General features: G+C 50.9%; 11 protein-coding genes across 11 annotated transcripts; 5 read left to right on the top strand and 6 right to left on the bottom strand.

Annotated features, from left to right (window-relative positions):
* Positions 1 to 838: 838 nt before the first annotated feature.
* Positions 839 to 2,238, bottom strand: BDV14DRAFT_43982 (uncharacterized protein). Its single transcript, XM_073776773.1, has 2 exons — positions 1,632 to 2,238; positions 839 to 1,560 (listed from the first exon to the last, which is right to left on the bottom strand). Exons 1-2 carry the CDS (start codon positions 1,936 to 1,938, stop codon positions 998 to 1,000), a joined length of 870 nt encoding a protein of 289 aa, XP_073633413.1. The 5' UTR covers positions 1,939 to 2,238; the 3' UTR covers positions 839 to 997.
* A 3,223-nt stretch (positions 2,239 to 5,461) lies between these two features.
* On the top strand, positions 5,462 to 7,016 carry gwt1 (putative GPI anchor biosynthesis protein Gwt1; the record flags this gene model as incomplete). The annotated part of the gene is made up of 2 exons (XM_073770864.1): positions 5,462 to 5,557; positions 5,631 to 7,016. 2 exons carry the CDS (start codon positions 5,462 to 5,464, stop codon positions 7,014 to 7,016), a joined length of 1,482 nt encoding a protein of 493 aa, XP_073633412.1.
* Positions 7,017 to 7,479: 463 nt separating this feature from the next.
* BDV14DRAFT_195137 (amidase) lies at positions 7,480 to 9,437 on the top strand (the record flags this gene model as incomplete). The annotated part of the gene is made up of 3 exons (XM_073772105.1): positions 7,480 to 7,613; positions 7,674 to 8,266; positions 8,317 to 9,437. The coding sequence occupies 3 exons, from the start codon at positions 7,480 to 7,482 to the stop codon at positions 9,435 to 9,437; spliced, it is 1,848 nt and encodes a 615-aa protein (XP_073633411.1).
* A 79-nt stretch (positions 9,438 to 9,516) lies between these two features.
* Positions 9,517 to 12,005, bottom strand: pdeA (3',5'-cyclic-nucleotide phosphodiesterase PDE1). Its single transcript, XM_073767011.1, has 4 exons — positions 11,727 to 12,005; positions 11,160 to 11,663; positions 10,447 to 11,063; positions 9,517 to 10,386 (listed from the first exon to the last, which is right to left on the bottom strand). The coding sequence occupies exons 2-4, from the start codon at positions 11,364 to 11,366 to the stop codon at positions 9,729 to 9,731; spliced, it is 1,482 nt and encodes a 493-aa protein (XP_073633410.1). The 5' UTR covers positions 11,367 to 11,663; positions 11,727 to 12,005; the 3' UTR covers positions 9,517 to 9,728.
* Positions 12,006 to 12,363: 358 nt separating this feature from the next.
* BDV14DRAFT_163275 (aquaporin-like protein) lies at positions 12,364 to 13,784 on the bottom strand. Its single transcript, XM_073767010.1, has 2 exons — positions 13,005 to 13,784; positions 12,364 to 12,954 (listed from the first exon to the last, which is right to left on the bottom strand). The coding sequence occupies exons 1-2, from the start codon at positions 13,629 to 13,631 to the stop codon at positions 12,721 to 12,723; spliced, it is 861 nt and encodes a 286-aa protein (XP_073633409.1). The 5' UTR covers positions 13,632 to 13,784; the 3' UTR covers positions 12,364 to 12,720.
* A 1-nt stretch (position 13,785) lies between these two features.
* On the bottom strand, positions 13,786 to 16,190 carry BDV14DRAFT_163274 (SSH4 family protein). Its single transcript, XM_073767009.1, has 3 exons — positions 15,454 to 16,190; positions 15,084 to 15,389; positions 13,786 to 15,024 (listed from the first exon to the last, which is right to left on the bottom strand). The coding sequence occupies exons 1-3, from the start codon at positions 15,899 to 15,901 to the stop codon at positions 14,270 to 14,272; spliced, it is 1,509 nt and encodes a 502-aa protein (XP_073633408.1). The 5' UTR covers positions 15,902 to 16,190; the 3' UTR covers positions 13,786 to 14,269.
* A 4-nt stretch (positions 16,191 to 16,194) lies between these two features.
* BDV14DRAFT_163272 (aminopeptidase P family protein) lies at positions 16,195 to 18,786 on the top strand. The gene is made up of 2 exons (XM_073767008.1): positions 16,195 to 16,609; positions 16,704 to 18,786. Exons 1-2 carry the CDS (start codon positions 16,519 to 16,521, stop codon positions 18,041 to 18,043), a joined length of 1,431 nt encoding a protein of 476 aa, XP_073633407.1. The 5' UTR covers positions 16,195 to 16,518; the 3' UTR covers positions 18,044 to 18,786.
* A 25-nt stretch (positions 18,787 to 18,811) lies between these two features.
* BDV14DRAFT_163268 (uncharacterized protein) lies at positions 18,812 to 20,310 on the bottom strand. Its single transcript, XM_073767007.1, has 2 exons — positions 19,290 to 20,310; positions 18,812 to 19,204 (listed from the first exon to the last, which is right to left on the bottom strand). The coding sequence occupies exons 1-2, from the start codon at positions 19,674 to 19,676 to the stop codon at positions 18,956 to 18,958; spliced, it is 636 nt and encodes a 211-aa protein (XP_073633406.1). The 5' UTR covers positions 19,677 to 20,310; the 3' UTR covers positions 18,812 to 18,955.
* A 516-nt stretch (positions 20,311 to 20,826) lies between these two features.
* On the top strand, positions 20,827 to 21,562 carry BDV14DRAFT_43613 (uncharacterized protein). Its single transcript, XM_073776772.1, has 2 exons — positions 20,827 to 21,308; positions 21,370 to 21,562. Exons 1-2 carry the CDS (start codon positions 20,983 to 20,985, stop codon positions 21,398 to 21,400), a joined length of 357 nt encoding a protein of 118 aa, XP_073633405.1. The 5' UTR covers positions 20,827 to 20,982; the 3' UTR covers positions 21,401 to 21,562.
* Positions 21,563 to 22,099: 537 nt separating this feature from the next.
* On the top strand, positions 22,100 to 25,172 carry BDV14DRAFT_163264 (J domain-containing protein). Its single transcript, XM_073767006.1, has 6 exons — positions 22,100 to 22,522; positions 22,579 to 22,663; positions 22,728 to 22,954; positions 23,018 to 23,675; positions 23,728 to 24,657; positions 24,718 to 25,172. Exons 1-6 carry the CDS (start codon positions 22,493 to 22,495, stop codon positions 24,873 to 24,875), a joined length of 2,088 nt encoding a protein of 695 aa, XP_073633404.1. The 5' UTR covers positions 22,100 to 22,492; the 3' UTR covers positions 24,876 to 25,172.
* A 121-nt stretch (positions 25,173 to 25,293) lies between these two features.
* BDV14DRAFT_43590 (uncharacterized protein) lies at positions 25,294 to 26,688 on the bottom strand. Its single transcript, XM_073776771.1, has 2 exons — positions 26,414 to 26,688; positions 25,294 to 26,338 (listed from the first exon to the last, which is right to left on the bottom strand). Exons 1-2 carry the CDS (start codon positions 26,515 to 26,517, stop codon positions 25,588 to 25,590), a joined length of 855 nt encoding a protein of 284 aa, XP_073633403.1. The 5' UTR covers positions 26,518 to 26,688; the 3' UTR covers positions 25,294 to 25,587.
* Between the last annotated feature and the right edge of the window lie 869 nt (positions 26,689 to 27,557).

Genomic DNA, 27,557 nt, shown 5'->3' with positions numbered 1-27,557 from the left:
GGGGGAATCCAGAGTGATGATCAGACTACAAGCCAACAATGACCCAACTGGATCCGTATAGAAGGCGACCAGAACGTTCAGATTTACCACAGATCACTACTCTTTACAGGCGCATAAAGTATGTATCCAGAGCAAGTAACGGGTATCACTTTTCCAATTATAACCTTTTTTTATTGCTCATAAACTCGTGACATTATAACATTGCAATGCATCCCCTTGTCTATAAGTAAGTATGTGGGTTTGGCCCCCGGAGATAGGTACGTTAGGCACTGAGGCATCGTCTCAAACATGTGGCGCATGAGGATATTTTTTCCCGGCCACTGATGAAGAAGATTGATATCATGTATGGAGAAACGGGGGACGATGAGACCGAGACCGAGTCCGAGTCCCGCTTTATAATGACGTCAATTGACCCCTTGGGCATCCAAGCACAGATAATACAATTCTAGCGTGTATAGAGTGTATGCGAGCCGAGATAACCCAAAATTGCGGTGTGTTGAATGTGTGATCCATGGTTGTTGATATTGCTCCTAACGCGCTTCCGGAACGTAGAAGTATGACGCAAGATCTTCCTCGTTCTCGCTCGTTCTTTGTTGGAGGTAAGTTGTTATTTGGCGTAGGATATCCACATCAATGTTTCAGGTTCGCATCGCGGTGGCTAAATCGGGCTTGTGATTGATAATCTAATCTGAAGGTTTGACGAATATTTGATGTATGAATAGATTTCGAACCGGATGAACGGGATTCGATGCAAGAAGTAGTTGTGGTAAAGTCTGTTCCAGTCCTAATTAGCCTGCTTGCACGGACTGTTCGGAGGCTGAAGCAGTTCGAGCCGTGAGCGAGGACTTACATGGCTGAGATGTTGTACAGTGTGCGGTTGTCTGGTGGACAGCGGGATCAATTCGAGCAAACATTTGCGTCGTGTTCTGCGACTTTTCGCCATCAAACTGATCGGTCCATGGAAAGCTCAGTTCATCGAATAGAGTTGGTCCGCTTGTCATGATCGGGGTACCCAGTCGTAGTGAAATTCACCCCTTTGCGGTTGTTGAGGATGGGTCACTAACTGTTGGAATTGGGGCGGTGGTTGTAGGGTAGGATACGGGGTTGTCTGAGTCTCTGATGGCGCCGATACAGGTCGGTGAGCGGACTCATAAGATACCTCATGGGGGTGCTGATTATGAGGCGGCATTTCCTCCCCGGCCGCTCGACTGGCACTCGGTCCGTGATACAATTGCTGGTACGGTTGGAAAGCCGGCTCTGGCACATGGCCTGTTCCTTGAGAATGGTAGCCGACGTGCGGTTGTTGGATGGGCATTGGGACAGGTGCTTGAGAAGGCCCTTCGAATGCCCAAGGCTCGACTTTGACGGGATACTCAGTGTCCGATGATTCGCATCTCGAAGAAGACCGCGTTGAGGTGTAAGGCGGCCAATCCCGCGTAGTTGAAACTTGGCTCGAGGTGGATAAAACAGACGGCGTCCGAGATGCTGAGGTCGCTGCAAGAGTCCCGGGGTATTGGGGAGATGGAATGATCGGCCCCGGTTGTTGACTGTATGGCTCTTCTATGCAGCATTCGATGAAGAGTAAGTAAAGTGGCGGATGGTGGGGAAGTGATCTTAAATGCAAGGCTTACCCAAGTTCTGGTAGCCCGTACTCCCCGCCGCCATGGACAATTGATGCCTCAACGCCCGAATCTCGGTTTCCATCAGAGCATTTCTTCGTACGACCTCATCGAATTTGTCCCCTTTGGCTCTAAGCTCGGCCACCTGAAGTTCGAGTCGCTCAATGTGCTCCTTCGTCCGTTGTCGAATCGTTCGCTGGGCCTCACGGTCGTTGGCGCGTTTTCTCTCCAATTGCTCAGCGCTGAGCGACGTTACTCTACGTGTCCCAGCGCGGGTTTCCTTTTTCTTTGAATGCGAGGGCTCTGGTGTGGAGCTCATTCTGTGCTCCAATCTAGATACCAATTGACAGAGTCGGTAGCTTGTAGATGTATTTTCTCTCGCTAACGGTAGGCCAGTTCGTTGGGGAAGACTTCATCCCAGGTTTGTGCGCGCCACAGATGCCTGATTTCGTAGATGTTAGAGTGGTTATAGTCGTACCACGTGCGTGGGTCGTAGTAAGCTAGAGCTGTTTCGGGAGGGGAGAAGGATGGAAGAGTCTGGATAAAAATAAGTCAAGACTTGAGAGGGTAGAAAAAGATAAAACGAAAGGAACCGCATCGCTGGTGCGGTGCAACACAAAGATAAAGAGGGATCTGCCCCAGTCAGAGCAAGCCACTGGAACGTCGCGGATGTCGATAGCCTGGAGCTGAGATCGGCTCGGACTTAGGCACTGGTATCGTCTTCACAACAATCGCCAGCTGAAGCAAGCCACTCGATCACTTGACTAATAGTGCCAAACATTATTATCGACGGTCAGTCAATTGGGACTTCCAACAGCTCCATTAATAAGCCATTAGTACTCTGGGACTCTGGGGCCGGGACACTCCGTGGATACTAGCTTCCCAAGATACCAGGAGGCCCTCAGGCGCATAGGGCGCCAATGGGCAGGCACAGCGGGCGAGAGATACCCTGGGAGACGAAGTTGGTGGCAATGGCGAGCATAGCGTCCCTTCTAAGGGAGCTATTACTATGGGTCCGCGCTATGGAATCCTCCGACCAACCCACCAGGAGAGGTCGGGCATGCCCTAGTTCCTAAATGGACATGGAGGACTCGGCACCCAAGAAGCGGTTGATCAAAGTTGCCCTAAACGTGTGGCTATGGCGCTATGCGGATCAAAAGGGGTTACCCGATCTGGTCGTGTAATCGTGTAAATATACATAAGTTTTGGTGTCCTCTCCAAACATCTCGGGTGTATTTTAAAACCCGCCCGAACTCAAGCGAAGATTAATCTCTGGCAATTATTTCCCAAGGACAAAAGCATCGCTAGTCTAGCACGAGGTTTATCCGAGCCACATGGTTGAGTGGCGACAATGGATCCAGCAGTTAGACCCTTGAGATCCATGGATCAGTCCCGCTAGATTTCTCTGAAGGGAAAGGCATCGGAGAGCAATGTTTGGCCCAGGCCTCAGGAGTATATGCTGCTGCACGGAAAGGGAAGGGGGGCAAGAAAACGCCCGGTGGAATATGAGATCTTGTCAGAAGAGGCTGGTCAGAAGTTGGAATGTGGCACTGGAAGAGGACAGGGAAGGGCGGTCCAAAAAACACGTCCCATGTTCCGCCGCTAACTAGGCGTTTCAAGACGCACGAATGTTGGTCAACTTGCTGAGGCCATTTGTTGAGAGGCTAGACTTCATAATTTGATGATATTGTGCCCGTGCTCGATCTCTTGCAGAGGCACCTGCCACCGTGTTTTGGGATCTTCGACCTTGGCAATCCGCAAAAATAATGTCGAGAATCTTGAGAAGGTTTTCGGAATGTTTATGATTCAGGTTCGCTTGTTAGTGCTGACAAGCCAAACTGACTAGTCGAAGTAGCTCCTGGCTGAGGGAACGGCGAGTCTCCGAAACCTCCATCGTTGGATCTTGGATCATGATGGCTTGCACTAGAATTCTAGAACCATGGGTGGTGTAGCCGGCTAAGCCACACGGAAAGTGCATGCCGACTCCACAATCCACAATGCTCGAACTCGAGATTGGACATGGACCTAGCCATTTAATTGCGTTCATCATTGTTGTTAGCATCTTCAGCCTTAGAGTGACAACTAGAGGCTCTCTTCAGTCTTCAGAATGGCGTCCAATGAGGTCTGTTCACTTGCGGACAAGTGTGTGGACTTGGAGAACGATAAACAAGAAGCATTGCGCAGACCATACGAGTACGGAGAAAAGTGGGGATGCTGTGCAAGTAGAAGGCCAGAACGCCAATGACAACCATCAATCGGGCCATGTATGACGTATTGGAGCAATGCAGTTCGATGGCCTCGATTACCTTCTTGTCCGAGATTCCGAGATGATTGTCGCGAGCTCCTCTCCGGAGGATTAAGTTTCCAGAACAAGAGCTCAAGAGTTCGGAAAGTAGCAGTGGAGTGAGCCAGCCATGATCCATCTCATGATCTCCCACTTCGTACTCTGCGTTCCTGAATCAATTGTTCTTTGTGCCCCATTCATCATGATTCGTTCGGGCCCATGGCCTCAATCCTTCTTTCCGAAGTGTGGCCGAAGTTTGTCACCGTGTGGTTCTCTAAACTCTGATATTGCGATCGTTCGTCGAAAACAAGGTTATCGGACGGTGGAAAACCGAGCGGTCCTCTGCGCTCGATTATTTATACTCGATCTGATAATATTCCCGGTTTGCATTGCGCAATTTCGGTGAACTTCGGAGGCTGAACAGAGTATACGACTTGAAGAATCGCGGAAGATGGTGGCCGCGGTATCCACGGGCTGTTTTTTGTTGATATCGCACCCTATCTTGTATTGGGGATTATTGCTTGACACTTAAAACCTACATAAAGTTTTACGAGCATATCAGCGCGATTCATCTGGAGCTGATGAAAATGAAATCCCGAGTTCACACCCAACAATGCACCACTAACACTTGCAGGTACACTTTTACTTACTGAAGAAACCAAGGCCAGTGACTGTTGAGGGCACCGGACAATGGCCCGGACCCTGGAAAGATGCCATGAAACTCGAGAATGGCCGGAGAGATCGTGTGGCGCTTGTAGCCTGCAGAGTGCAGACGGCACCATCCCCAGAGCAGCGGTTCTGATTTTAGCTCCACGTGTTCAGCAGAGCATTTTGTTTGTGGCGACAATTCTGAGTTCAAGAGCAATCTAGTCCCTCATGGAGCACAGTAGTAGGTCTTGTGGTCTGATGCGTCTTTCTTGAGCGCTCAATGCGAGGGGTTGATCAGACGCTGACGGACAATTGTATCGGGGATTGCCTCACTGAAGTGTTCTTATCTCAAATTGGAAGTATCGCCGGAGAATCGGTGAAGGGACCCAGGGAAGAGGATGCATGAAGCATGATCGAATTGCAGATGATAGATCAACCCTCGAGCATCCTTCGAACTTGGATTGCGGGGTAAACAAAAGCCAGCGCATCCCTGGCGATGAGAGGAGAACAGCTGGCAGTGATCGTCAAGATCCAGACTCTGAAGACTCGAAGATCAAAACATGATAATACCAGGCAAGCAACACCCGTGAATTCAGCAGGAGAGAAGCGAAAATCGCGACTGAGGATCATGAGAAAGGACGATGTACTCGGTTTGGAGAATTAGATTGTCTGATTGTTGTTGTATAGCACTGTGGGAAGGTATAGTATTATGATTACCATGAATACAATACGAATGCGGGCGGAGAGTCAGCACACCATGTAATTACGAGACGCGGAAAGGCCAGATTTGCGACGCGTCAATAAAACATCCAGTCGACGCGCAACGATCGCAAACACAACCCGTTGGAATAATGCTCTGTTGAGGGCATTTCGCATGCATTTGGCCATCTGTACATAACCAACCAGCATAATGAACTCCGACTATAAGACCCGGAAGGAAGCATTCGTGTCGAACCTGGCCGGAGGAAGCATCCATGAAATCAACGCCGTGACGCTCGTTGCTCCTGTGTGTCATAAGAACTTCGCCCAGTATCCTGATATCTCATCTCTTGGTATACTAATGGATTGGGACTTAACAGGCCTCCGTACTTCTTTGGTCGGTGCTACAGTCCCGACTTTCGTTCTTCACACCTTACGGTCCTGCCGCACTCATCACCGACTTCCTTCTCAATGTCCTCGCCATTCTCTTCGCAACGACTTTTTACTCGTCTGCTCCATGGCTCCTCAGCCTCCTCTTGATATCTCCTGCGATCCCTATACTTTTGAACTCACGACCTCGTCGGACGCAAACAAAAGCGAAACCTCCGCAGACCGCAGCCTCACAAAATGGACCTGACGCGCCTTTACCTATACACCCATTCCTCACCATCTACCGCGCCGCCATGATGATCATAACGTGCATTGCCATATTAGCGGTGGACTTTCGTGTCTTTCCTCGCCGGTTTGCCAAAGCTGAGAACTGGGGCACGTCGCTGATGGACTTGGGCGTGGGGTCCTTTGTCTTTTCGGGAGGAGTGGTATCCGCTCGCGCTCTCCTCAAAAGCAAGCAGGGCAGCGCTTCGAAAACAATGGCCCAGCGATTCCGAGCGTCAATACGGCACTCAATCCCGCTTCTTGTTTTGGGTCTAATCCGACTCTATAGCGTCAAGAATCTGGATTATGCCGAACATGTCACTGAGTACGGTGTGCATTGGAATTTCTTCTTCACGCTGGGCTTTCTGCCACCGTTTGTGGAGATATTTGAAGGACTGGCCACGTTTATTCCTTCATACGAGGTTCTTTCCCTTGCCGTCGCCGTGCTTTACCAAGTTGCGCTCGAGTCGACCGACTTGAAGAGCTATATCCTCGTTTCGCCGCGAGGAGCTGATTTACTTTCGAAGAACCGTGAAGGAGTTTTCTCTTTTCTCGGCTACCTCGCGATTTTCCTCGCTGGACGTGCCACCGGCATTCAAATTATGTCGAGCGGGGCGTCTTCCTCCGCAACTCCACAACACGCCAGGAAGCAGGTGCTCAGTAGCCTTGCGGTGCAAGCACTAGGCTGCATCACGCTCTTCACGCTGAACTCTACATACTTCCTAAGCTACGGTGCCAACATACCGGTGTCGCGACGTCTCGCCAACATGCCGTATGTCCTCTGGGTTGCGGCGTTCAACAACGCCCAACTCTTCCTGTTCTGTCTCATTGAGACACTTTTCTTTCCTCCTGTCCACCGAGTGTCGGCGTCTAGAAAGAACGAGGAGACGGGGCGGGCAGCTCTCGCGACGAGCCCAATCATGAGGGCGTTCAATCGCGGCGGATTGGCCGTCTTTTTGATCGCTAATCTCCTCACAGGAGCGGTGAACCTGACCGTTCCGACGTTGGATGTCAATGATGCCCAGGCCATGGCTATTCTCGTCGGATATGCCGCAGTCATTACAGCAGTTGCTGTGGGACTCGAAAAAGCCAACTTGAAGTTATCCTTGTAAGGAGTTGCCCAAAAAAGGTCTGTATATTATCTCAAATAGTATCTTATTAGCGACTACAAATATCCACATAATGTACTCCAATATCAAGCCGTCCCAAGAACTCATTGCATGTGAGCGTGTCTGGGGCTTGTATAACCAATCCATAAAGAAGAGCCACCAAGCCACCGTTACACAGCCAGGATCCTCGAGTCCAAATGCGGCGGAGTCAAGCTCACGAAAGTTCCAACATGATAGGTAGACCACTCTATATTAACCCACAAATTAAAGCAGCAGTTTGAGGTAAGCTGCAAGTATGAGAGCGGGGAAAGCCCACGAAGGATGAGTAACCAAGAATCACATGCAAGCCATTCCAAGAGCTTATTCTGAGCTCCATCGCCTCCACTTGAGTCCACTCCAGTTCTCACTCAGCTCAACTTCACCTCTCAATTGCCTACTGTGTACAGGCTAGGACAGCCTCACAACAATGGCGCCCGTCAAGGGGGAGACGACTTTCCTCAATTACCCTGCTGTCCGTGAGGGACCGGATGTGCCTTACAAGAATGAAGACCAGAGTATACCGGTCTTCCGCGGGTTACCGCTTGCTGTTGGAGCTACGTTGTGAGTACCTAGCTAGCTATTTCCGACCTTAATCACAAACTAATACAAGCTTGTGGATAGAATCGCAAACATTGGCCTAATCCAGAGCTTCTTCTGGAAAGGCGCAGGCTTCGAAGTCGTCCGCAACATCCCCGAACTGAACAATTACGTACCAATCTTTGATCCAACCGTTATTCCCGTTCGCAATGGCCAGCAGCAGTCCACAAAAGAGACCACATCGACCCTTCCAACCCCCGAAACAAAGAGAAAAGGCGAAAAGGGATACTACACGACTGCCGACTACCGCGCGCTCTATACATCCGGCGAACTCTCACCGACACAAGTAATCGACTCCCTCCTCCCGTTGACCTGGCGCGACACAACCCCGCCTGGGAAACACTCCGTTGCGTTCCTCGAAACAGCCGTTGAGAAGGCGTGCGCTGCGGCTGCGGAATCGACGCAACGATACAAAGATGGGAAACCGCTAGGACTACTAGACGGTATCCCCGTCACGGTAAAAGACGAAGTACACATGAAGGGCTACAAACGCACGCTCGGCTCAAAGATGGATTTCTCAGGTGAATTCGCGGGCGAAACGGCCTGGTGCGTGAAGATGTGGGAGGAGGCAGGGGCAATTGTCATTGGGAAATCTACTATGCATGAGCTTGGACTCGGTGCGTCTTCATTATCCCCGTTTCCCATGAGAGAAAGCTAATAGCAAAAGACACAACAAACAATAACCCCAACTTCGGCACACCTCTGAACCCGCACAACCCCAATTACTACACCGGCGGCTCCTCCGGCGGCTCCGCATACGCCGTTGGAGCAGGTCTCGTCCCCATAGCCCTAGGCGCCGACGGCGGCGGCTCAATCCGCATCCCTTCTTCCTTCTGCGGCATCTGGGGCCTGAAACCCTCTCATAACCGCGTGAGCGGATTCCCAACAGTTGGTCTCGCGACGTCAGTGGGCGTCATGGGTCCCATAGCCTCAAACATCGACGATCTAGCGCTCGCATATAGAATAATGGCAACACCCGCGAAAGCCTCAGAGGACGCTAAATCCGCTTCTTTCCCGCACCCCCTCTCAGATCTCACCCTATCCCAGACACCAGACAGACCCAAGAACAAAACACTCGGTATAATGCGCCCCTGGCTCGATAGAGCCGAGGAACCCGTCCGCGCAATCTTCGATAAAGCACTCGATTTCTACCGCGCGCAGGGGTACAACGTCATCGATATTACAATACCTTATATCCCAGAGGGCGCCCGCGCGCACGTAGTGACCATAATGTCCGAAATAGCCTCTGGCTTATCACCAAACCAAATCAAGAACCTAACCGCACCAAACAAAGTCCTCGTTTCAATGGGGATGTACCAGATTACATCGCAGGACTTCCTTGCCGCGCAGAGATTGAGATCTCTCTTGATGTCGCATCTTGCGTTCCTGTTTCAAAGATATCCGGGATTGTTGATATTCACCCCGACAAGCCCGATACCGGGGTGGAAGATTTCCGGCGGGAAGGCGGATCTTGTGAGGGGGGTTTCGGATGGGAGGGCGTCGGTTCGGAATATGGAGTATGTCTGGTTGGCGAATTTTACGGGGTGTCCGGCTATTTCTTGTCCCGCTGGTTATGTTCAGGATGGTGGGCATCGGGTGCCTGTGGGGGTAATGGCGATGGGGGAGTGGGGGGTTGAGGAGGATTTGATCGCGTTTGCGAGGGATGGGGAGGAGATTTTGGATTTGGATGGTGATCAGGGCGGGCAGATGGGGTTAACGGTTCCGACTGGAACGGAGGCCGTTTGGGAGGATGTTGTTGCGAATGCGAAGAAGGGGGTTAGCTCGTAGGGCTTGCTATGTACTATATCAGAACTCATTACCACGGAGTAAATACCCGAGACATCGTTGATATAAAGCCATTTATTGATCTATTGTCTGAAAAAGAGTGTACAGTGGAATGAAATGCACCGTAGCTTGGATATCGTAACGACATAACGCCTCCCTCGAAAATGCCTCCGTTTCTGATACCTGAACGCCATAGCTAAGCCGTAATAATAAAGATGATGCTGAAGTTTCTGAACGGTGGCGTTACAGTCGATGTCCCCAAAAGTATGAGTGTAATCAAGTTGACAACGGAAATCATATCTCAATGCTTTCCCCACGGTATGGGAGATAAAATTTGCATCCTAGTTTCGCCGCAGCCCCAAGCTTTTTCAGTTCGTCGAGAATGATATCACCAGGATATGGGCCATCATCGAGATTTTCCTTGACGTGGAGGATATACACGGACAGGCCAGCCAGCGGCTCCTCGAGAACAGTAAAATCGTCAGGGGTTTGCTCGCGTTCCTGGCGCGAGCGACTGGACTCTGATGAACCACTATCCTTGCTTTTTTGCTTTTTAGTACCACGCTCGTCTTTGCTTATTCCAGGACTGTCGCGTTTGCGCTTTGTAGCTGGACAGAGTTGCTTGTCCTGCTTCTTGGCTACACAATCAGCCAGCACAGCGAGTTCTGTAGTCAAGTGACGCGGGCATAGGTGGCCGAAGAGCTTGACATTCGGGATAGCATCCACATAGGAGCATTCGATGAAAATGGCGCGCAGTTTCTTCGAAATGATCTTGGGCGCAGCGGCTTCCCAAACCCTCCTATTGCGGGGACAAACAGATAATTTGTCAGGCTCAACGTCGCCAAATACGAGAATCTCAGTGCCGGTTTCCTGGTCTCGCAGGAAGAATGCGGAGCTGTCGACTGTCGTATATGTTTGACCAGGGGTCTTTGGAGGAGATGACCTTCGAGACCTTCGGAATGCAAACATTATTGAATTAATTCTGTTGCGAAACAATGAAAATACCACTCACCCTGTGTCACTCTCGGGTTGTTCTCTCTCCGAATGAGCACCCTCACCGGTGTCTGGGACTGGGTATTTGCCATGGCTGACAGCAAAACATTGAGTGAGCAACCCCTCGCAAACGCTTTGATAACCCGCGTCGTCACCCATGCCCATATTACCTGGGCCGTCCGGAAGGCGGTGGTACGTGAGACAGCCGACTCCCCCGTTTTCATTGGAAAAGTTTGGCCAGATCACATTGTTGAAAATGTGTGTTTGGAGAGCCCGTATAACAGAATCAAGTGCCCCAACAGCCTTTGGCTCCGTCCCAACTGCGAGGAGTTGAGTGTTCATGGCCAAACCTGCCACATGATCCAGATGGGCGTGCGTTATCAGAACACTGCCGATGACCTTTCTAAAGATGTGGACCGCGTTTGCTTCAGCAGAATCAAAGGGTGTTGGTAGCCCGGCAAAAGCCCCAGTCGTGAGGACGCCGTCGGTCTGCGTGCAATTCTCGAGGCAGGCAATGATTGGGGAAAGTAGAGTGCCTGCATCGACAGCAACGACGGAGTTCGGAGCCCATTCGGTCGCTTGAGATCGGACAAGCAGGCTGGTGACTCTGTCTTCGCGGGGGCCACCAGTTGGTCCCTGGAGGGAACGTCAGCATGGTCTCTGAGCAATATTAGGGTAGCAACTGCTGATAAAACAATCGAGGCTAGGTGATATCGGAGGCCAATGGCTTACTAGAACAATAACCTGCATCGCAGGTGAACTTTTCTCTTCAGTGTCCTCTGGCCTCTCGGGATTCTTTCCTTTATCCCCAGCGCCTTTCCCATGGTCCCCAGTGTTTTCTGACCCTTGAGGATTCTCTCCTGTGTCACCGATGTCTTTCTCATGGTCATCAGAAGCTTGACCCTTCTTCGGATTGGCAGGGGCCTTCCTCGGTGGCATCCTGTCGATGATTCAGGAGGCTAGTTGCTTGAAATGCGAAATAACAAGGTCGATACTTCTCGTCTCTTTTTCTCGATTTGTCGTTGCAAGAATAAGTCACTGGCTCTGAGCATAAGAGGGTAGTTTAGTCGATAAAAGCAGGAAAATCTCGTCGTAGTGTACCAAAAGTAAGGTAATTGCCGGGATGCAGCGGGCAAGCAAGGCTAAAAAAAAGCAGCGATATCAGTGCAATGAAAGAGCAGGTAAGCGCTGACGAAAGAGTGGCAAGCGAAGCAGTTAGTCGCAAGAGCAAGGAATCTACGAGCCAGTCAGTAACGATGTAGCATAACATAAACATGTTCCAAGCAGGGAGATACCCACTGAATCTGGTAGATAAGCGAGCGAAAGGGTCTCGGGTGGAGCGCGATAGTGTATAGTCCCAGAGCCAGTCCCGGGATGGTGGCTGGAGGCTGATCTGAAACAGTGACACTGCAGCACGCGGGACAAGCCGAGATGTTTCGTAGACAATGTGATTGTAAGAGCTATGTGCTTGGTAAGTGGGTTATGGAGAGAGATGGAAGAAGAAGAGAAGAGAAGAAGAAGAATAATTGTTCTTGAAGCAACAGAAGAAAGAAGAGAGGTGCAGACAAAGAAGGTGCGATAGAGTGAGTGGGCGAGAGAAAGAGAGAGCTGGAGGGAGAGAGAGGCTGGCTGGTACTGGGCTGGTTTGCCGCGCCTTCTTGGTTGGGAATGGTGTGGAATGGCCCTGCTGCCGTGCCTCAGGACTTTATACGAACCCTTGGAGTCCTATACTTCCTTGCAACTAATGTGAGATGCAGTTAGTGTCCGATCGATGTCCAGAACTCCAATTGTCCCTGCGTTCCTGCGGGGCAGATCCTTGTAAGGTACTGTAGCACGACTTGAGTCCATAGTACGCTGCACTAGCCCATACATACCTACGCCTATAGAGCTCTAGTCTATCTTGTCATTAGCTACTAACTTATATATGGACCGCATTATCGATAGTCATAAATCCTCCATTGTTAGAGTCTGCTCGTAAAACTACATGTTCCAATCCAATCTCGACATGCAAGTCCTGCTCTCCCAACAAAGAATTGCCGAAACCAACCAGATCAGTCAAAATCCAGACGAGTCCTGAACTCGAATATACAATCTAAAATACCCGTTCAGACTATATAGAATCAAATGTATTCATCCTCCTCTCAACGGCCTTTCATTCAACAGCTCTGAGAGGCCCGCAATGTCATTCAAGAGCCCCTACCACAAGGTCCTCTCACCCGACAATACCCCGTGAGTACTTCAACCGGTGGGCACACACCAGGAACCTCATCGGTCACTCATCGGAGGATGCAAATTAGTGCAACCGAAGTTCGCCGTCCCGATCTTCAACCTTATCGAGAGCATCGGTGATGCGCGATCCCTCGCCCTCATAAAGAAGCGAGTCGTACACGGTCGCGCCCACAAAGCAGCCAAGGAAGGGCGCAAAGAGCGGCACAACAAAGTAATAGTTCGCCGCTGTAAACACTTCCCGACCGTAGAGGAACGCCGAAAAGAGGCGAGGGCCGAAGTCTCGGGCCGGGTTGATCGCCTAAAATAGTCTGTTAGTATGAGATAAAGAGAAACAACAAAGACACGTACATATCCGGTCTGCCAGCCCAGGGCAGCGCCAATTGCAACCAGGAGCAAGAACATGGATAGCTGGGGCGAGTGGAAGCGCTGCGCGTTCACCGGGTCGGAGATGCTCAACACGCCGAACATGAGCACGGAAGCACCCAGCGCCTCATTGAAGACAGCCTCCCAGTTCGAGGAGAAGAATGCAGCCGGATATGTACAGAAGACACCAGCCGAGTGGTGGCCCTTTGGACTCAGGATCGACCCACCAGGGATCGTGTACTCAGGGTCCCAGTTTAGAATGGCCGAGCGGTAATTGATGTAAACAAGAGCGGCACCGACGAATCCCCCCAGAAACTGAGCGAGCAGCTTGCCCGGGAGCCTTTTCCACTGGTCCCGTTGCGGTCGGACAAAAGCCATGACGATTGAAATTGCGGGATTGCAGACGGGGCTGGGCGTTGACAGGTACCCCGACAGGCAGACAGCAGCTGCCCAGGCCAGGTTGATTGAGAGCCAGGTGCCATAGGTGTAGTCGGATAGCAGGGCCTGCGCGACCACTCCGTCGCCGATGACGATGATCAACGCGGTCCCGAGAAACTCGGCCGCGTACGGCTTGAGTGCTCGGGGTGAGAGCCGTGAAAGTGAAAGGCGCATCTTGTGTCCCGCGGCTTGATTGTTTCTGGAGCTCGAGCTGGGCGAGAGGAAGTTGAGGAAGATAAGAGAAGAGGAGGGGGATCGACAGCAATGTACGGTGATATAAACCCTCCTACCTCATGTTCCAGTTCCCTACGTAGTCTAAAGAGCGGGTGCGCATATGCATATTTTATTGGCCGGTCGCCATGCTGTTTAATTGATTAATAAGGGCGGTTAGCCGGCTTCGTCAAATTGCGTGTTTGCGATCGATCGATCCGAGTCATGCAACCACTGTGTCTATGCTTGTCACTACGTCCACCTCAATGTTATGACAGCAAAAATGGGATATCATTGAAAAGACCGTCAAGAGGTATACAAAGTCGGTGCTTATAAACATGAGTGTGTGTCAACAACGCCGTGGGCCTTTTCAGGTCCCAAGTGAGTTCATAAGATACATGAGTCGTTCCACTATCCCCAGACACCAATTGAGCGGTGAACCCAGGATCACACCGCGAAAACACAGATAACCAGTCCCTATATATATAAATACCATGGCAGTCCCACCAGCGGAACCCGCTTACCAGAACGCCAACCCGACCCGCTAAAAACTGAAACTTTGCAAAACAGAATCGTGACCAGAACAAGCCAAGATCGTTGGCTTACTGGTCGTGCGAGGTGGTATCATCAGGATTTCCAACAGCTGCATCGTAGCTGGGAATGGGCGGTTGGCCCTCTCGCGAGTACTCATGGCTGTTTCTCGGACTCCCGTCAGGGCTGGTATACTCCGGTGGGGGCCCTTGCTCCAAATCATCAGGGTTCACCAAGGATACCTGCTCAGGATTGCTGGTGACTCCTCGACTTGAACCTTCGCCAGAATCCTCATGTGAAGGAACGTGCGCGAGCGGAGCGAGCGAGATATCTGTTGGAGATCGAATTGGCCCAGGGCTGGCAGCAGGCGGTATCCGAACCGTTGAGCTGGTTTGTGCGTAGCTGGGGTCTTGGTAGACCCGGTTCGCCAAGTGAGCGGCGCTTTCTCGGCCAGACTCGAGAAGTATGCTACCTTGCTCACTTCCGTATGGCGGTGGGGGTGCTAGACTGCCAGTCATCGGTGCTAGACCCCATTTTTTGACGTTGGCTTCGATGAACACAAATCCCATCTGTCCAAAGTTCACGTGGACAGTGCAAGGGCCATTCGCTCCGACAGTAGGGAAGAAGTTTTGCGACTTTTGACCGTGGACAACATCCTCCAACTTCTTGCCATTGCGGGTGAAGAATATCGTGCCAGACCGGGGTCGGTAGCCGACGCCAACGACATCGCCTTGGGTGAGCGGAGGTCCATATGGGAGCGAAGTGAAAGGCTGATTATATCTTCGATGACCGGTGGAGTCGTAGGCTACTGACGCCTTGTGATAACCTACGGACACAAAAATTAGCCACTGACGGAACTTTCGGAGTCACCAACTAGAAACATACCAGGTAATCTGAACAGAGGGTAGGGCTTCGTAGACATGCCGATGCTGATGAGAGTGTTTTCAGGTTTATCGTAGATTTTGGCTTCCCAATAATAGACATCGTTCTGTTTAGGCACCGGTAGGTTTGTTTGAACACTGCATATTGAGTCGTAGAATTCGATTTCTGTTCGACCTTCCACAAAACAGTTGGCAATTTCGAGTTCGGGCTGAAATTCCCATGCGGATACACCCTTTTCTTGGATGGCGAGGAACTGGGATAAGGAGATGTCGGTCTGCGATGACTCGGGAGGATACGCTTCGACAAACGCTAGAACAAACAAGTTAGCCATTATCGCAGAACGCGAAAACGAGGGATTGACACCTAAACTTACCCTTTGATCGCATATACTCCGACCTTGACAGATCATCCATGGTCTCCAAGGCCTCGGCCTCCTCGCGCAGGAATGCTTGCTCATCATCAAATTCACCCGGTCGGCCCATACGATCCAGCAAAATCCGACCGCGCTGAGTATACTTGAAAAAGAAGAAAGCAGCCAAAACAATCACCGCGACAGCCGCTGAGCCAAAGGCCGATAGAACCCCAATCAGGATGCCCTTCCCGGTCGAGTTGCCACTGACGCTGATGTGACCGTCATGATTTTGGTCCCACGACGCTGTTTGGAAACTGCGTTCAATTTTCGGTAATGCATGTTGAGTGTCGGTTATGGGTGGTGTATTGATATTAGTTTCGAGAGAAGTAGGATTCGTTTTGATGGCAGTCGCAAGGGTCGAGGAAGCATCCCAGAGAGCACCGGGCGCCGATGCCTCAGATCCCCGCATCGTTCATTGACTGGAAAAGAGAAGCCTCGTCGATAAGGCGTCGAAGCGATCGAAGAAAAGATACAGAGAATAGAAAGAGTGGAAAGCGAGACCAGATGACGCAAGATGATCAGGATGAAACGGAGGATTGAAGGGTGGAAGATGGAGGATGGGACGAAGTGACGATCGGGCTGAGGGCTGGGGACTTGAGAAGAGGAAGATGGATCGGCAAGTCAGAGTGGCCGGAACGAGGCGGGGACGATAAAAATGGATTCCTGGCGCCAACCACAACGTTTGCAGCAAACTACAGACACAATTGTTCTTTGTTCTCAATGGATCTTTATATTCGAGGTTCTTCCTAAAGGGATGGCCGACAGCCCTTTATCACGAGATCCTTTCTAGACCCTTCGTTACGGCGGCAGAGTGTCAGCCATGGGTAACGCCATACTAAGCTCTAAGGGCGGCCGTACACCCGTCCAGCGCTCCATACGGGAACGTCATCCTCTTCAGTTCCCAACTCCCTGGCGCCCCATCGTTCTTTTTGCCTTGGCTGTTTGTTATCTGCGCTCGCTTCGAGGTTCAGGCCGCCGACTGCTTTTGCTTGAGTGCTTGACATAGACCTTTGTCTATTTATTAGAATGCGTGCTTCGGAGCTTACCGTCTCTCCCGATGACTCCTGCGACATCCGCATCACCGTAGGGACGGACTCCGAGTGCGACAAGTATCCAGGTACGCGCCGTATCGGTCCTGCCCACCCCTTCCCCCCTGTATTGTTTTCCCGACAGTTTCAAGTAAGCACATATGCTAACAGCTCCCCACGCAGCGAAACAACATGCGCGTAGGGTTGCTGCAAAGCTAGGGGTCCGCGACGGCCTTATCTATCTCGTCGGCAAGGCTACCATCAACTGGGGCGACTCAGACCAGTCCCGACCGTTCCGTCAAAGACGATACTTTTACTACCTTAGCGGTGTCGACGAGGCCGACTGCTACTTGACATATGATATTTGTAACGACATTTTGACCCTCTATGTCCCGGACTTCAGCCTACAGCACGCGATATGGATGGGGCCGACACTGACCGTGCACGAGGCCTATCGACGGTACGATGCAGACCGCTTCAAATACTTCGCAGCACTTAAAGGAGATCTGAGATCATGGGCGGATCAATACAACAAAAATAGTCCGATTTACATTCTGCACACTTCGCAAAATCCCGACTTGTCAGAAGACCTCCACCTAGACGATAAGTCACTGATACCCGCAATGGACGCGGCGCGAGAGATCAAGGACGAGTATGAGATCCGGATGATACGCCAGGCCAGCAAAATCTCTGGTCTTGCACACCGAAGGATCCTCGAGAACATACATCATATGTCGAATGAGTCCGAAATCGAAGGGCTGTTCCTGGACACTTGCGTGTCTCACGGCGCCAAAAGCCAAGCATACGAAATCATCGCCGGTTCAGGCCCCAACGCAGCTGTGCTGCACTACGTGAAAAATGACGAACCTCTTAGCGGGAGACAACTCGTCTGCCTGGACGCAGGCGCAGAGTGGGACTGCTATGCAAGCGACGTCACCCGCACATTTCCCCTGGGAACAGACTGGCCCAGTAAATACGCAAAAGGCATCTATGCGCTCGTAAAAGAGATGCAGGAAGCGTGCATTGCTGGCGTGAAGCCCGGTGTGCGGTTTCGCAACTTACACGAGCTTGCGCATGCTATTGCCATCAAGGGACTGCAGAGACTCGGGATCCTCAAGGACGGATCTGTAGAAGAGCTTCGTCGCTCGGGGGCGTCCACAATCTTCTTCCCTCATGGTCTGGGACACCATCTTGGACTAGAGTGCCATGATGTTTCGGCCCAGCCTATTAATGCTAATGGTCGCGTCCTCAGGGAATTCGTACCGCAGATGAGTACTCCGCTGCTACAGGAGGGAATGGTTCTTACAATTGAGCCTGGAGTGTACTTCAACAAGCTTGCGCTGGAAAATGCCAAGACTCTGCCACTGGCAAAGTACATCAACTTTGACGAGGCCGAAAAGTATATCCCCATTGGAGGAGTGCGCATTGAAGATGACCTCCTGGTCACTAGCGAAGGCTACGAGAATCTCACGACCGCACCCAAAGGCGAAGAGATGCTAGCTATTCTTCGTGGCCAGCGCTAAGTCTAATTGCATATTGCCGTTGTCCACGATTAGACGAACAATGACTATCGCCAATTATAGTACCCAAGCTGCATACATTGTCACCTCCCCAGCATGAAGATATCTAGAATAGCCCAAACATCTTTACTATACCCATAGTCCGAAACATAACAGCGCACAAATCAAACCCTCCAGTTCAATCTTACGTACTTGAATCGTACAAAATCTTAAACGCAAGAAATAGTTGGCAGTTAACTCGTGGCCGCTACACAGCTTACGGCATCGACAGGAGGTGAGGTCACACACGTGGCGCGTACCTACAGGACATTAACCGTTAATACGTCCCATGCAGCAAAGCAAAACGAGAAGAGAGTTTCAGGACCTGACCTGTCCTGACCTGACCTCACGGAGTCAGACCACTTTTCCGAGGATCGTCGTTAATTAGGTTGAGTGGCAGAGATTTTTCGTCCCCTTGCAGATGGTGAATCATCGCATATCATTTGTTCAAGCACCTCTATTATTCCCGTTCCTCGGGCTACGTCAGACACGCCTTGGACTGTACTCTGTGGTCCGTACGCCGGTCGCATAACCGGCATCGGAGCGTCCAGGGTTTTCTAGAATCTGAAACTGAGTCCGAGGATCCGAGTGATTCTTACGCTGACGTTGTCAGCACCCCTAACTTACGAAGCGCTGTAGGGCGCAGAGTCATCGCGTAGAAAGAACTAGACTGACGGAAGTACGGATACCTAGGAGGCTAGGAGAGGGCTAGACTCGCGTGAAAAATTAGGTTGAAGTGCCGAATCCGATCTACGGAGCAGTACGAAGAGTGCCTGGATTTTGCATCCGGGAGCTGGCGAGGATCCACACCAGGTACATCTGTCTCTGTGGTTCTATGCAGAGTACAGCTGCGAGTTGCGACTGCTATCATCATGCCTATGACCTTGGAGCATCCTTTGGTTTCCTCCCGATAATCAGATAGAACTTTGAGTAGAGCTCCAAATCCTCCAGGGCTAGTTCCTGCAGAACGCGCTTGAGTAGATCGTCTGTATCCTCCTTTGACCAGCCCAGGGTCTTTGTAAAAAGCCGGAGCGAATAGCCCTCAAGTTGCTCCGTCCAATGGAAACGATAGAACTTCCCATTCTCACATGTTGTAGGGTCGTCTTTCCATTCTTTAGTAGGGATCTGGCATAGGTTGTTAGGTCAGCGTCCGAGGAGTAGATATGTGTCGAATGATAACACCATGCAGGGTAGTCCACTAGGTATGTACCTTGAATATCTGCTCCTGTACCTCAGCAAGCCCAGCCTCCTCCATCAAGGCCTTTTGCTTCGAGCCCATATTGATCCTCTTCCCGAACTTCTTCGCCGCCTCGTCTATCAACCCCTGCCACTCCCTCGCCGCATCCCACTTACCTTCCATCTCCTCTTCCTTACACTCTCGCGGGTAGAATGCCAGATCATGCTCTAGCACTTCCACCCATCCCCCAGGAACGAGGTGCTTAATGACATTTGTATAAAGCCCCTTCCAGTCAGTAAGCGAACTACCAAGCGCCTCTCCATGAATCAAATGGAACGCCTGCTTCGCCGTAAAGGACCACGGCCCCTCGAGATCCTCGTGAATAATCCATTCCGGACTGGAACCACCATCATTTACCATCCACGCCGGTTCCAGCCCTGTACATTGTGCTTTCCCATATTGACCATGGTCCTGGACAGAATAGATCCAGCTACCATCTCGGGCCGCGACATCGAGGATTCTGGTACTCTTTTTCAAGGGAGTGGGAGCGGTGCAAGGAATGGCTTTCCATCAAGCAAGAGCGACCATACTATGCCGCCCGTCGTGACCGAATCATCTGGGAAGGGGAATTGATTTACATGGCCGTGGTATCGACGGCCGTTCTCCCACGTGTGGTCGTTGCGGCCGCGGACGTGGCTGAAGTCGACCAGCGATCTCTTTGTAGACATGCTTGACGATGATGGTGATGGTGATGTTTACTCTCTGTTCACGGATTACCTGGACCTCTACGAATGCGCAAAGTCCCTAAAGGATCTAATAGCAAGTCTCGTTGTCTAGCGCTGTTACCTATCTGGTGTTTCTACCTGCTTGGCTCGAGCTCTATTACCTTGTGGTCGGCAGCTGCGATCAATGTCCCTTTTCCTTGTATACAGAGTAAACAAATTGCCTAATACTCCTTTTGTGGAACTATAGGACATTATTTGAAATTATTATAAAACCCCTAATATCACCAAAATTAGTTCATATACGTACTTTGTTCTAGAAAGGAGGTCAGCTAACCCTACCTACGTAATTAAGTACAAAGTCGATCGCTTTTACGCTGAGCGTCAAGCCGGTTTATTCCCTCTCACAAAGGAACAGACATCGGAGCACCCGAAAAACCCCGAAAACCATGCAATGCACAGCAACGATGAGGCAATTTGGCACCATCCCTGCCCTTGGGCATGACTGCTTGAATTTTTCACTCTTGAGAAAGATGGTGTCATGCAAGAAAGTGGGCCGGGGGACCCGGGAGGCCCATGAAAATCGTGGTCCGGTGGATCTGCAGTCTGCAGTTTTTGCAGCGAGAGTTGCCGATGCCGATGGACGGAGCTCAGGGCTGGGCTCTGCGAACTGCCTGATTGGGCTATCGTGAGTCACACCATACTAAGCTGTCATTCTGCGATGCCGTCGTGTCATACCTTGAGAGTCTATATATTTGTCTTAAGATCTCGTCTGGGGTGGGCAGGTCTTTTCTTCTTTCTTCCCCTTCACCTCATCTCGTCCTTTTTGGGGGTGATGGTCGCTCCCCTCTTTGCCATCTAGGGTTATTTACTACTGTCTCTCATCTCTCTTCTCGACTTGCTACATCTGATATTTCGTCGACCCTAGTGGAAAGAGCGGGATAGGGAATTTTCCAAAGAAGATCCCGACCCAAAAGTTTTTTGCTCTTCTTGTCTGTATTAGAATGGGACAAAGGCACAACCGACGACGAACACGCCCTCGATCTCGAAACGGCTCCGCAAGCATAGTTCCGCCCCCGACTATTATATCTTTCCCGACCGACTCGTGCGCTGCAACTTCTCCATCCTATTTCGATTGCCTTGGGAACCGCCCTGCCTCGACCCGGCACTATAGGGCGTTGACATGGCAAGATCGTGAGGATATCTTGGAAGCGAAAACGGCCACTATGGAAATGGAACGGTATCGTCTGTTCGGAGGCGAGCCTGGGGATGACGTGGGGCTTTGCTACCGTATGCTCGAGTATTTCGGAGGTCTCGACTATATCGATCCGTGAGTTCTATCGAGTCTATCGTCAACAGACGAAGCTCGTGCTGACATGTTCGCTTCTCAGGCTACAGGAGATCAAGCCCCTGCCTGGATGATTCTCAATTGGAGTTATCCTGACGAGCATTGCGGCTCGATTCGTTGTGCTGTCGTCAGTGGTGGAAACAAAGAAAAAAGAATTCCAAAAGACGATTCGATCATCGACTCCTCGACAAACACCTCTCGCCGAAACGAAAAAAAATCCAATCGCGACGAAATGGGAGAAAACACGAGCCCAAACGCGCAAGCACCAGATTACATGGACATCCCAAGTCATTGACTCGTAACAATGAAGATTTTTCGAGAATTGGATTGGTCTTATTCAGACTTGGCCGTGTGATTTCTGGTTGGAAGGCTAGGCCCTGGCAACGATCCGGCGATTGCTGACTGGACTTGTTCGATGAGTTGAGTTCGCGACCGATCAGTCATAGCTGGCTGACTCGTTGACGCTTGAATTCCTCATCGATGAGGCACGTCGGTGACGCCTTTCGATTGTGTACGCGGTACCATTGCAGTGTCTTTAAGCCTTCGCGCTTGCAGCATGTCATCAGCAGAAGGATATGGCGGAGGAACATCAGTCTTGCGATCCAGCATGGCATGAGGTGTACATGTTCAGGTGCAGTTAGCTGGCCTTAACAATGTCGAACGTCCACTGGAAAATATCAAAAGATACCCATCCTGTATGTAATATATTAGCAAAAGTACTCCGTAGAGCACATACTCCGGGTACGAATTATGAATTATGAATGACGGTTTCAACAATAAGATCACCGCATCCTTTTGAATAGACGGAGTTGTTTTGGTGATGCCGAGTTGGACCCTGAAATTGGAACGAGGGCCGCAGCCTTGTGGCCTTAATCTGAAAGCAGAAGGCGGTGGAGACGTCCACCCCGTAGTAAAGGACACGGTCGATCACAAAAGAACAGCCGACTGACGATAGTGTCCCAGATTCATGGAGATGTTGCTGGCCACCTGTTCACTCCCAACTTCACTGTCTCTTCCCTTACCTGATCAGTATATTATAGGAGACCATCAGTCACTCTCTTAGTCTTCTTCAGATCTTCTGCAACCACTACTCCAAATAAGGAGGCGTCCTTCTCTCCGATCTCCTGCCCACTGCGGGCAACTACTTGTACTGAACTCGTTTCACCATGTCTACAGACTACAACTACGATGAACAGGTGCGCAATTCAAATAGAATGCTGTATAGGAGAGCTTGCTAATATGAGTTCTTTAGGGTCAATTCTTCCCGTTCTTCATCCTCACCCTGACCGGTCTCGTCACCCTTCCTCTAACATACAACCTCCTCAAACCTTCTAAAGGTACGCCGACCAAAGATCCTTAAGCGCCGCTAGAATGTCTGTTGTCTAATGTTTGCAATTATAGAACTCGAGAACACCGCTCCCCGGATACGGTCCGATTTCAAGCCTGAGCATGAAGACCTTATTGAGGCTCAGAAGCGGAAACGCCTCCGCAAGGAGCGCCGCATCAAGCGCATAATCACCGTCATCGTGGGCTACACAGTCATGGCATACATGGCTTATCTCATCGTGGTTACTGCTCGGGCGTCGCCAAAGATCTGGGATCCTTATGACATTTTGGGTGTCTCAAGAGTGAGTCTCCTGATACCCCTTCGCGCGCGCTCTTTATCTCTGTACTAACGGCATTACTTCTAGAGTGCCGACGAGCGGGCGATCTCAAAACACTACAAGCGTCTTTCCCTCATCTACCACCCCGACAAGATTCGTCCAGACCCCGCCAAGAATGAAACAATTGAGATGCTCAATGACCGTTTCGTGGAACTCACCAAGGCGTACAAGGCCCTCACTGACGAGGAAGTCCGCAACAACTACCTCCAATACGGCCATCCGGATGGCAAGCAGAGTTTCAGCATCGGCATCGCTCTGCCGCAGTTCATCGTGACGGAAGGAAACGGAAAATACGTTCTCTTGGTATACGGCGGCTTGCTTGGTGTTCTGCTTCCTTACATTGTTGGCAAATGGTGGTATGGCTCTCAGCGATACACCAAGGAGAAAGTATACGTCGCTAGTGCGGGTAACATCTTCCGCGAGTACAAGGATGATATCACAGACGGCGGCATTGTTGGCGCTCTCTCTTCCGGTGATGAACTGAAGGAAGTTATCCCGGCCCAGAAAGCAGAGTCTGGACTGGCTAAGCTCGAAAAGAAGATTTTCGCTGAAGACAGCGAGTACTTGTCTGAGCAAGACCGGGAAACGATCAAGGGTATGGATGACTCCAGCAGGAGAAAGGCTCTGGCTTTGTTATGGGCTTATCTAGGTCGCGTCGAGTTGGAAGACTCGACTCTGGATGGAGGTAAGTCACTTTCAATCACCGACTATGTAGCAGCACTAACTTTCATCGTCAGAAAAATATGAGGTCGCACCCATTGCTCTGTCGTTGAACGACGCTTTCACTGCTGTTTCACTCGCCTTTGGCAATCTCCGCCCTCTTCTCGGTTCTTACCGCACGTCTCAGAGCTTGATTCAAGCTATCGCCCCCGGTTCATCGCCCCTCCTGCAGCTCCCATACTTCACAAATGAAGTTGTGCAATCAGTCGAAGGCGAAGACGCCAAGAACCACTTCACCGTTCAGAAGTTCATGAAGATGTCTGAGGAAAAGCGACGCTCGCTCACAGTTGGTGCTGGTCTTCTATCCGAACAGCAGTACTCGGCCGCTGTCGCAGTCGCCAAGCAGCTTCCCGTTCTTCAGATCTCCAAGGCCTGGTTCAAGGTCATGGGCGAGAAAGTTATCACGCCCAGCAGCTTGGTTCAGCTCGTTGTGAAGGCCCGATTCATCCCACCCGGCTCCACTAGCGTTCCCGAACCCACCGCTGTTGACCTCGAAGACATCGATCCCGAAGAGGGCGACCTTGACGCCCTTATGGGCCGCGGACCCTCCCGAAACCGTTCCGTCAAGATGGCAGACGGCTCCAACAAAGGCAGCACAATCCAGCCTCCTCTCGCTAACGCCCCATACCTCGCCCGTGATCACTCCCCACGATGGCAGATCTTCCTTGCCGACGGCAAGCAGAACAAGATTGCCGTTCCTCCATTCACATTCACAACCTTCGAGAAGCCCCTGTTCGACGAGGCCGGCAACCCCACCTATAACGTACAGACTCTCAAGATGCAATTCCAGGCTCCTCCCCAGGTTGGAGACTTCCACTTTGTCATGCACATGGTCTGCGACAGCTACCTTGGTCTCGACAGCAAGCTCGACATTACTCTGCACATTGACGACCCCGCCAAGGCAGCCGCTTTGGAGGAGGAAGATGATATCAGTGAGCCTGATGAGGGTGAGTCATTGCCAGTCCCTCCCATGTACAATATAATCCTGCTAATAACGGAATCAACAGACTCAATAGCCGGCCAAATGCAAGCCCTCAAGACCGGCCAACCACCAAAGAAGAAGGCCAAGAAGCCCGCCGATGACTCAAGCGACGAGGAGAGTGACACCGAAGGAGACGAGGGCGATACCAGCGATACCAACACCGAAACCGACATTGACGACTAAGTTAACTTTCATGAAGGGAGGAACCTGGAATCAGAAAAAAGAACAAAAGGACTAAATACCCCACTTGAACTCTCATATCATCATTATCACCATCCCGGGCATTCTATTCTTTTTCACACCTGCCGCGGGTTTGCGATTTTTCTCCTTTTTCTTCGAACCGCTTTTTATTCAGTACAATTTGTCTGTTGTTAAATTGGGACATTTACTTCTACGGGTGCATATCATGGCATGCATATCAAATCATATTAAGTTCACGGAATAGAAACTTCCTCCAGCAAAACAGGGGATGTAATTCAGCATTCTGTTTGGTATCGTAGTTCTGTATACGGTTCAACTCCGCAAGATCCTCACTATCTACGCAACTGGGCCAAAGAGAATAGGGAGAGTCAAGAAAGGTTCCATGTCACTGTCATTGTCATTACGTCGATACTGATGCTGAAATCTTGATCAGTCCAATTCAAAAATTAAGAAATATTCTTATTTTGAGGACCCTTAGGGCTTAAACTTTGCACGTATACATAGGACTGAAGTTGGGGGTATACTGGGAATGGGTAAACAAACAAAATAGTTATATATAGAAAGATGGCGAACAGAAAATGAAAGGGGAATCGGCAACAAAGTAAAAACAAAAAAGCGAAAGGTTGAAGAATCGCATTGTTCGTGACAGGAGCACCTTGTTTCGGCAACAGATAAACAGCTTATTCGCTTAAACCTATTCACAGGGGTATGTCCACCCCGAAGGGAGAGGCGCCTGGTAAATGGGCCGGTGGTCGGGCATGGGAAGGGCATAATTGTCAACCAGATCCACTGGGAGACCTGTTGCTGAGATCGCTGGGAGAATAGACGGTCCCGTGGATACAACGTGTTGCAAGCGGTCGTCTGTTGAGTCGGGGTTGCAGCTGCCTTCGGCGTAATACATGTATGGGGGCGCTGTGAGACCTGCGACAGGTGAAGGGACTGTCGTGGTACATTTGGTGTCACTACCGAGGGTGACAGATGTTTCTAAAGCTGGTCGCGGGACTGATGCCAGTTCACGGTACTCGGTGTGTGGGTGTGAGTGAGGGTAGTTGTGGTATGGCTCAGATTGAATGGTGGATTGCAGCTCCCATTTTAGGGGGCCGGGCCCACCCGGCGACAATTGAACGGGGCTGGATAGAACGGGCGCAGGGTCTGGCGGGGTGACTGGCTCTGGAGATGGGTCTGCGGTTCCGCTGCAGTCGGTTGAGGTTGATAGGACGCGTAGGTATTGGAGGTCTTCGCTCTCTTCGCCAGTGGCTTGGGGGGTATCCTCGGCTTGTTTGATCAGACCTAGGCGATCGAGAATGGCGTGCGTTAAGGGATATCCGTCAGAGGTTTCGGCGAGAGGCTCTCCCGGAAATCCTTCGTTATTAGCACAGAGCTTGTAGAGTCTCTGAAGCGCCTTGACGACGAGCGAATGATGCGATTCCAGCATCTCGACGAATCTGATGGTTAGAACGATTAGCATTGTATGCCCATGCGCAAGAAGAGGATGACGAAATGATTATAAAACAACTCACCCTCGAGAATAGACCTTTGTCTGGGTGGCTTTCCGCTCTCGAAAGAGGCAAGGGTGGTTATATGACGAACAGCGGTTGCAAGGCTGTTTACCATCACACTGCATAGATCCAGTATCAGACCAAGCGGCGCGAAAAGAGATTCAGAAAACATAACTGACTTTTGTCTTCTTGACCCTGCAGCGATCACAAGCTTTCAGAACATGTTTCCGCTTGACTCGAAATATGCGCTGATCGTGCTTTTCTTCGCTCAATGGCATACGAGGCTCGAACTGTGACAGGGACGATACCGCGGCGTAATCGTATATAGCATCTGGATAGCCCGCTATACACGACTTGGGACGTAGTTTAGGTTGCTTTGACATTGTATGGGGCGGATACAGACAAAACAAAGGACTCGAAGGGTATGAGGCACTTTAGCACTTTATCTGAGTGTAGGAGCAAAGACCGATGTGCAGGGGGTCGGCGTCTTTACTGGCCAATGCTGGGGCTGATCGAAAAGGAGGGGTAGATTTCCGCTTGCAGAGAGACAAGCTGGGAGAGGTAAGATATCATTCGAAAGAGGCAGCGGCTGGAGGTACTCTTCAAATCTTCGCAGAGGGTCGCAATGAGCATACAAGGAGGCCTCTGCAGTCGCCCCGCAAATGCAGCTGACAGTCCTTTCCCCAGTTGGATACACTCCGGAAAGCAAAGCCCAAGGTGACGTGGATCTATCTTTTCTGTCACAATATGGACTGGATGCTTGCTTGTCATCACGTCTACTTCTTGTGGCTGTGGCAGCCTTGTGAAGAGTCAGGGCTACCCGCGTTGGCAACCCCGAATAGCGCCCCGATCTTGCAGCATTGCGCCAATGAAGATCTGGGTACAGAGGACGGAGCCATTGGCTGATCTTAACACGCAAGAGTGTCTTCCCATTGACAGTTCGACGCCCCGCATTGCAATCGAGTGATATTCGTCGCAGCGCTCATCGGCACTTCCCGACCACAAACCCCGGTCTGTTAGGTTGGACAGCGAAGCCTAGAATAAGCGTTGGATCGAGGAAATGAATGATCCATGCTGCCACTGGCTTCATATCCAACGACGATCAGTCTATCGTCCTCTACGCAAATGAGGTGTATTGGTTCTCATTTTTGTTCCTTGCTGCTGT

The sequence above is a fragment of the Aspergillus stella-maris genome, assembly GCF_047715825.1.
Source record: "Aspergillus stella-maris strain CBS 113639 unplaced genomic scaffold BDV14scaffold_2, whole genome shotgun sequence".
Classification (NCBI taxonomy): Eukaryota; Fungi; Ascomycota; class Eurotiomycetes; order Eurotiales; family Aspergillaceae; genus Aspergillus; species Aspergillus stella-maris.
This window is presented reverse-complemented; position numbering and strand designations above follow the sequence as displayed.

Excerpts from the sequence above, each read along its gene's own strand:
- BDV14DRAFT_43982 (XM_073776773.1), bottom strand. The coding sequence starts at position 1,938 with ATGAGCTCCACACCAGAGCCCTCGCATTCAAAGAAAAAGGAAACCCGC. Across the intron at positions 1,561-1,631 it reads TACGGGCTACCAGAACTTGG|AAGAGCCATACAGTCAACAA; the intron begins GTAAGCCTTGCA and ends AATGCTGCATAG.
- pdeA (XM_073767011.1), bottom strand. The coding sequence starts at position 11,366 with ATGCCACCGAGGAAGGCCCCTGCCAATCCGAAGAAGGGTCAAGCTTCT. Across the intron at positions 11,064-11,159 it reads CGATGCAGGTTATTGTTCTA|GGACCAACTGGTGGCCCCCG; the intron begins GTAAGCCATTGG and ends CGTTCCCTCCAG. Across the intron at positions 10,387-10,446 it reads CAACCCGAGAGTGACACAGG|GTCTCGAAGGTCATCTCCTC; the intron begins GTGAGTGGTATT and ends TGCATTCCGAAG.
- BDV14DRAFT_163275 (XM_073767010.1), bottom strand. The coding sequence starts at position 13,631 with ATGCGCCTTTCACTTTCACGGCTCTCACCCCGAGCACTCAAGCCGTAC. Across the intron at positions 12,955-13,004 it reads TGGGCTGGCAGACCGGATAT|GCGATCAACCCGGCCCGAGA; the intron begins GTACGTGTCTTT and ends AGACTATTTTAG.
- BDV14DRAFT_163274 (XM_073767009.1), bottom strand. The coding sequence starts at position 15,901 with ATGCGGGGATCTGAGGCATCGGCGCCCGGTGCTCTCTGGGATGCTTCC. Across the intron at positions 15,390-15,453 it reads GGAGTATATGCGATCAAAGG|CGTTTGTCGAAGCGTATCCT; the intron begins GTAAGTTTAGGT and ends TGTTTGTTCTAG. Across the intron at positions 15,025-15,083 it reads CCCTCTGTTCAGATTACCTG|GTTATCACAAGGCGTCAGTA; the intron begins GTATGTTTCTAG and ends TTGTGTCCGTAG.
- BDV14DRAFT_163272 (XM_073767008.1), top strand. The coding sequence starts at position 16,519 with ATGCGTGCTTCGGAGCTTACCGTCTCTCCCGATGACTCCTGCGACATC. Across the intron at positions 16,610-16,703 it reads CGAGTGCGACAAGTATCCAG|CGAAACAACATGCGCGTAGG; the intron begins GTACGCGCCGTA and ends CTCCCCACGCAG.
- BDV14DRAFT_163268 (XM_073767007.1), bottom strand. The coding sequence starts at position 19,676 with ATGGTAAATGATGGTGGTTCCAGTCCGGAATGGATTATTCACGAGGAT. Across the intron at positions 19,205-19,289 it reads TACAGGAGCAGATATTCAAG|ATCCCTACTAAAGAATGGAA; the intron begins GTACATACCTAG and ends AACCTATGCCAG.
- BDV14DRAFT_43613 (XM_073776772.1), top strand. The coding sequence starts at position 20,983 with ATGGGACAAAGGCACAACCGACGACGAACACGCCCTCGATCTCGAAAC. Across the intron at positions 21,309-21,369 it reads GGTCTCGACTATATCGATCC|GCTACAGGAGATCAAGCCCC; the intron begins GTGAGTTCTATC and ends TTCGCTTCTCAG.
- BDV14DRAFT_163264 (XM_073767006.1), top strand. The coding sequence starts at position 22,493 with ATGTCTACAGACTACAACTACGATGAACAG. Across the intron at positions 22,523-22,578 it reads ACTACAACTACGATGAACAG|GGTCAATTCTTCCCGTTCTT; the intron begins GTGCGCAATTCA and ends TGAGTTCTTTAG. Across the intron at positions 24,658-24,717 it reads TATCAGTGAGCCTGATGAGG|ACTCAATAGCCGGCCAAATG; the intron begins GTGAGTCATTGC and ends CGGAATCAACAG.
- BDV14DRAFT_43590 (XM_073776771.1), bottom strand. The coding sequence starts at position 26,517 with ATGCAGTGTGATGGTAAACAGCCTTGCAACCGCTGTTCGTCATATAAC. Across the intron at positions 26,339-26,413 it reads ACAAAGGTCTATTCTCGAGG|ATTCGTCGAGATGCTGGAAT; the intron begins GTGAGTTGTTTT and ends TCTAACCATCAG.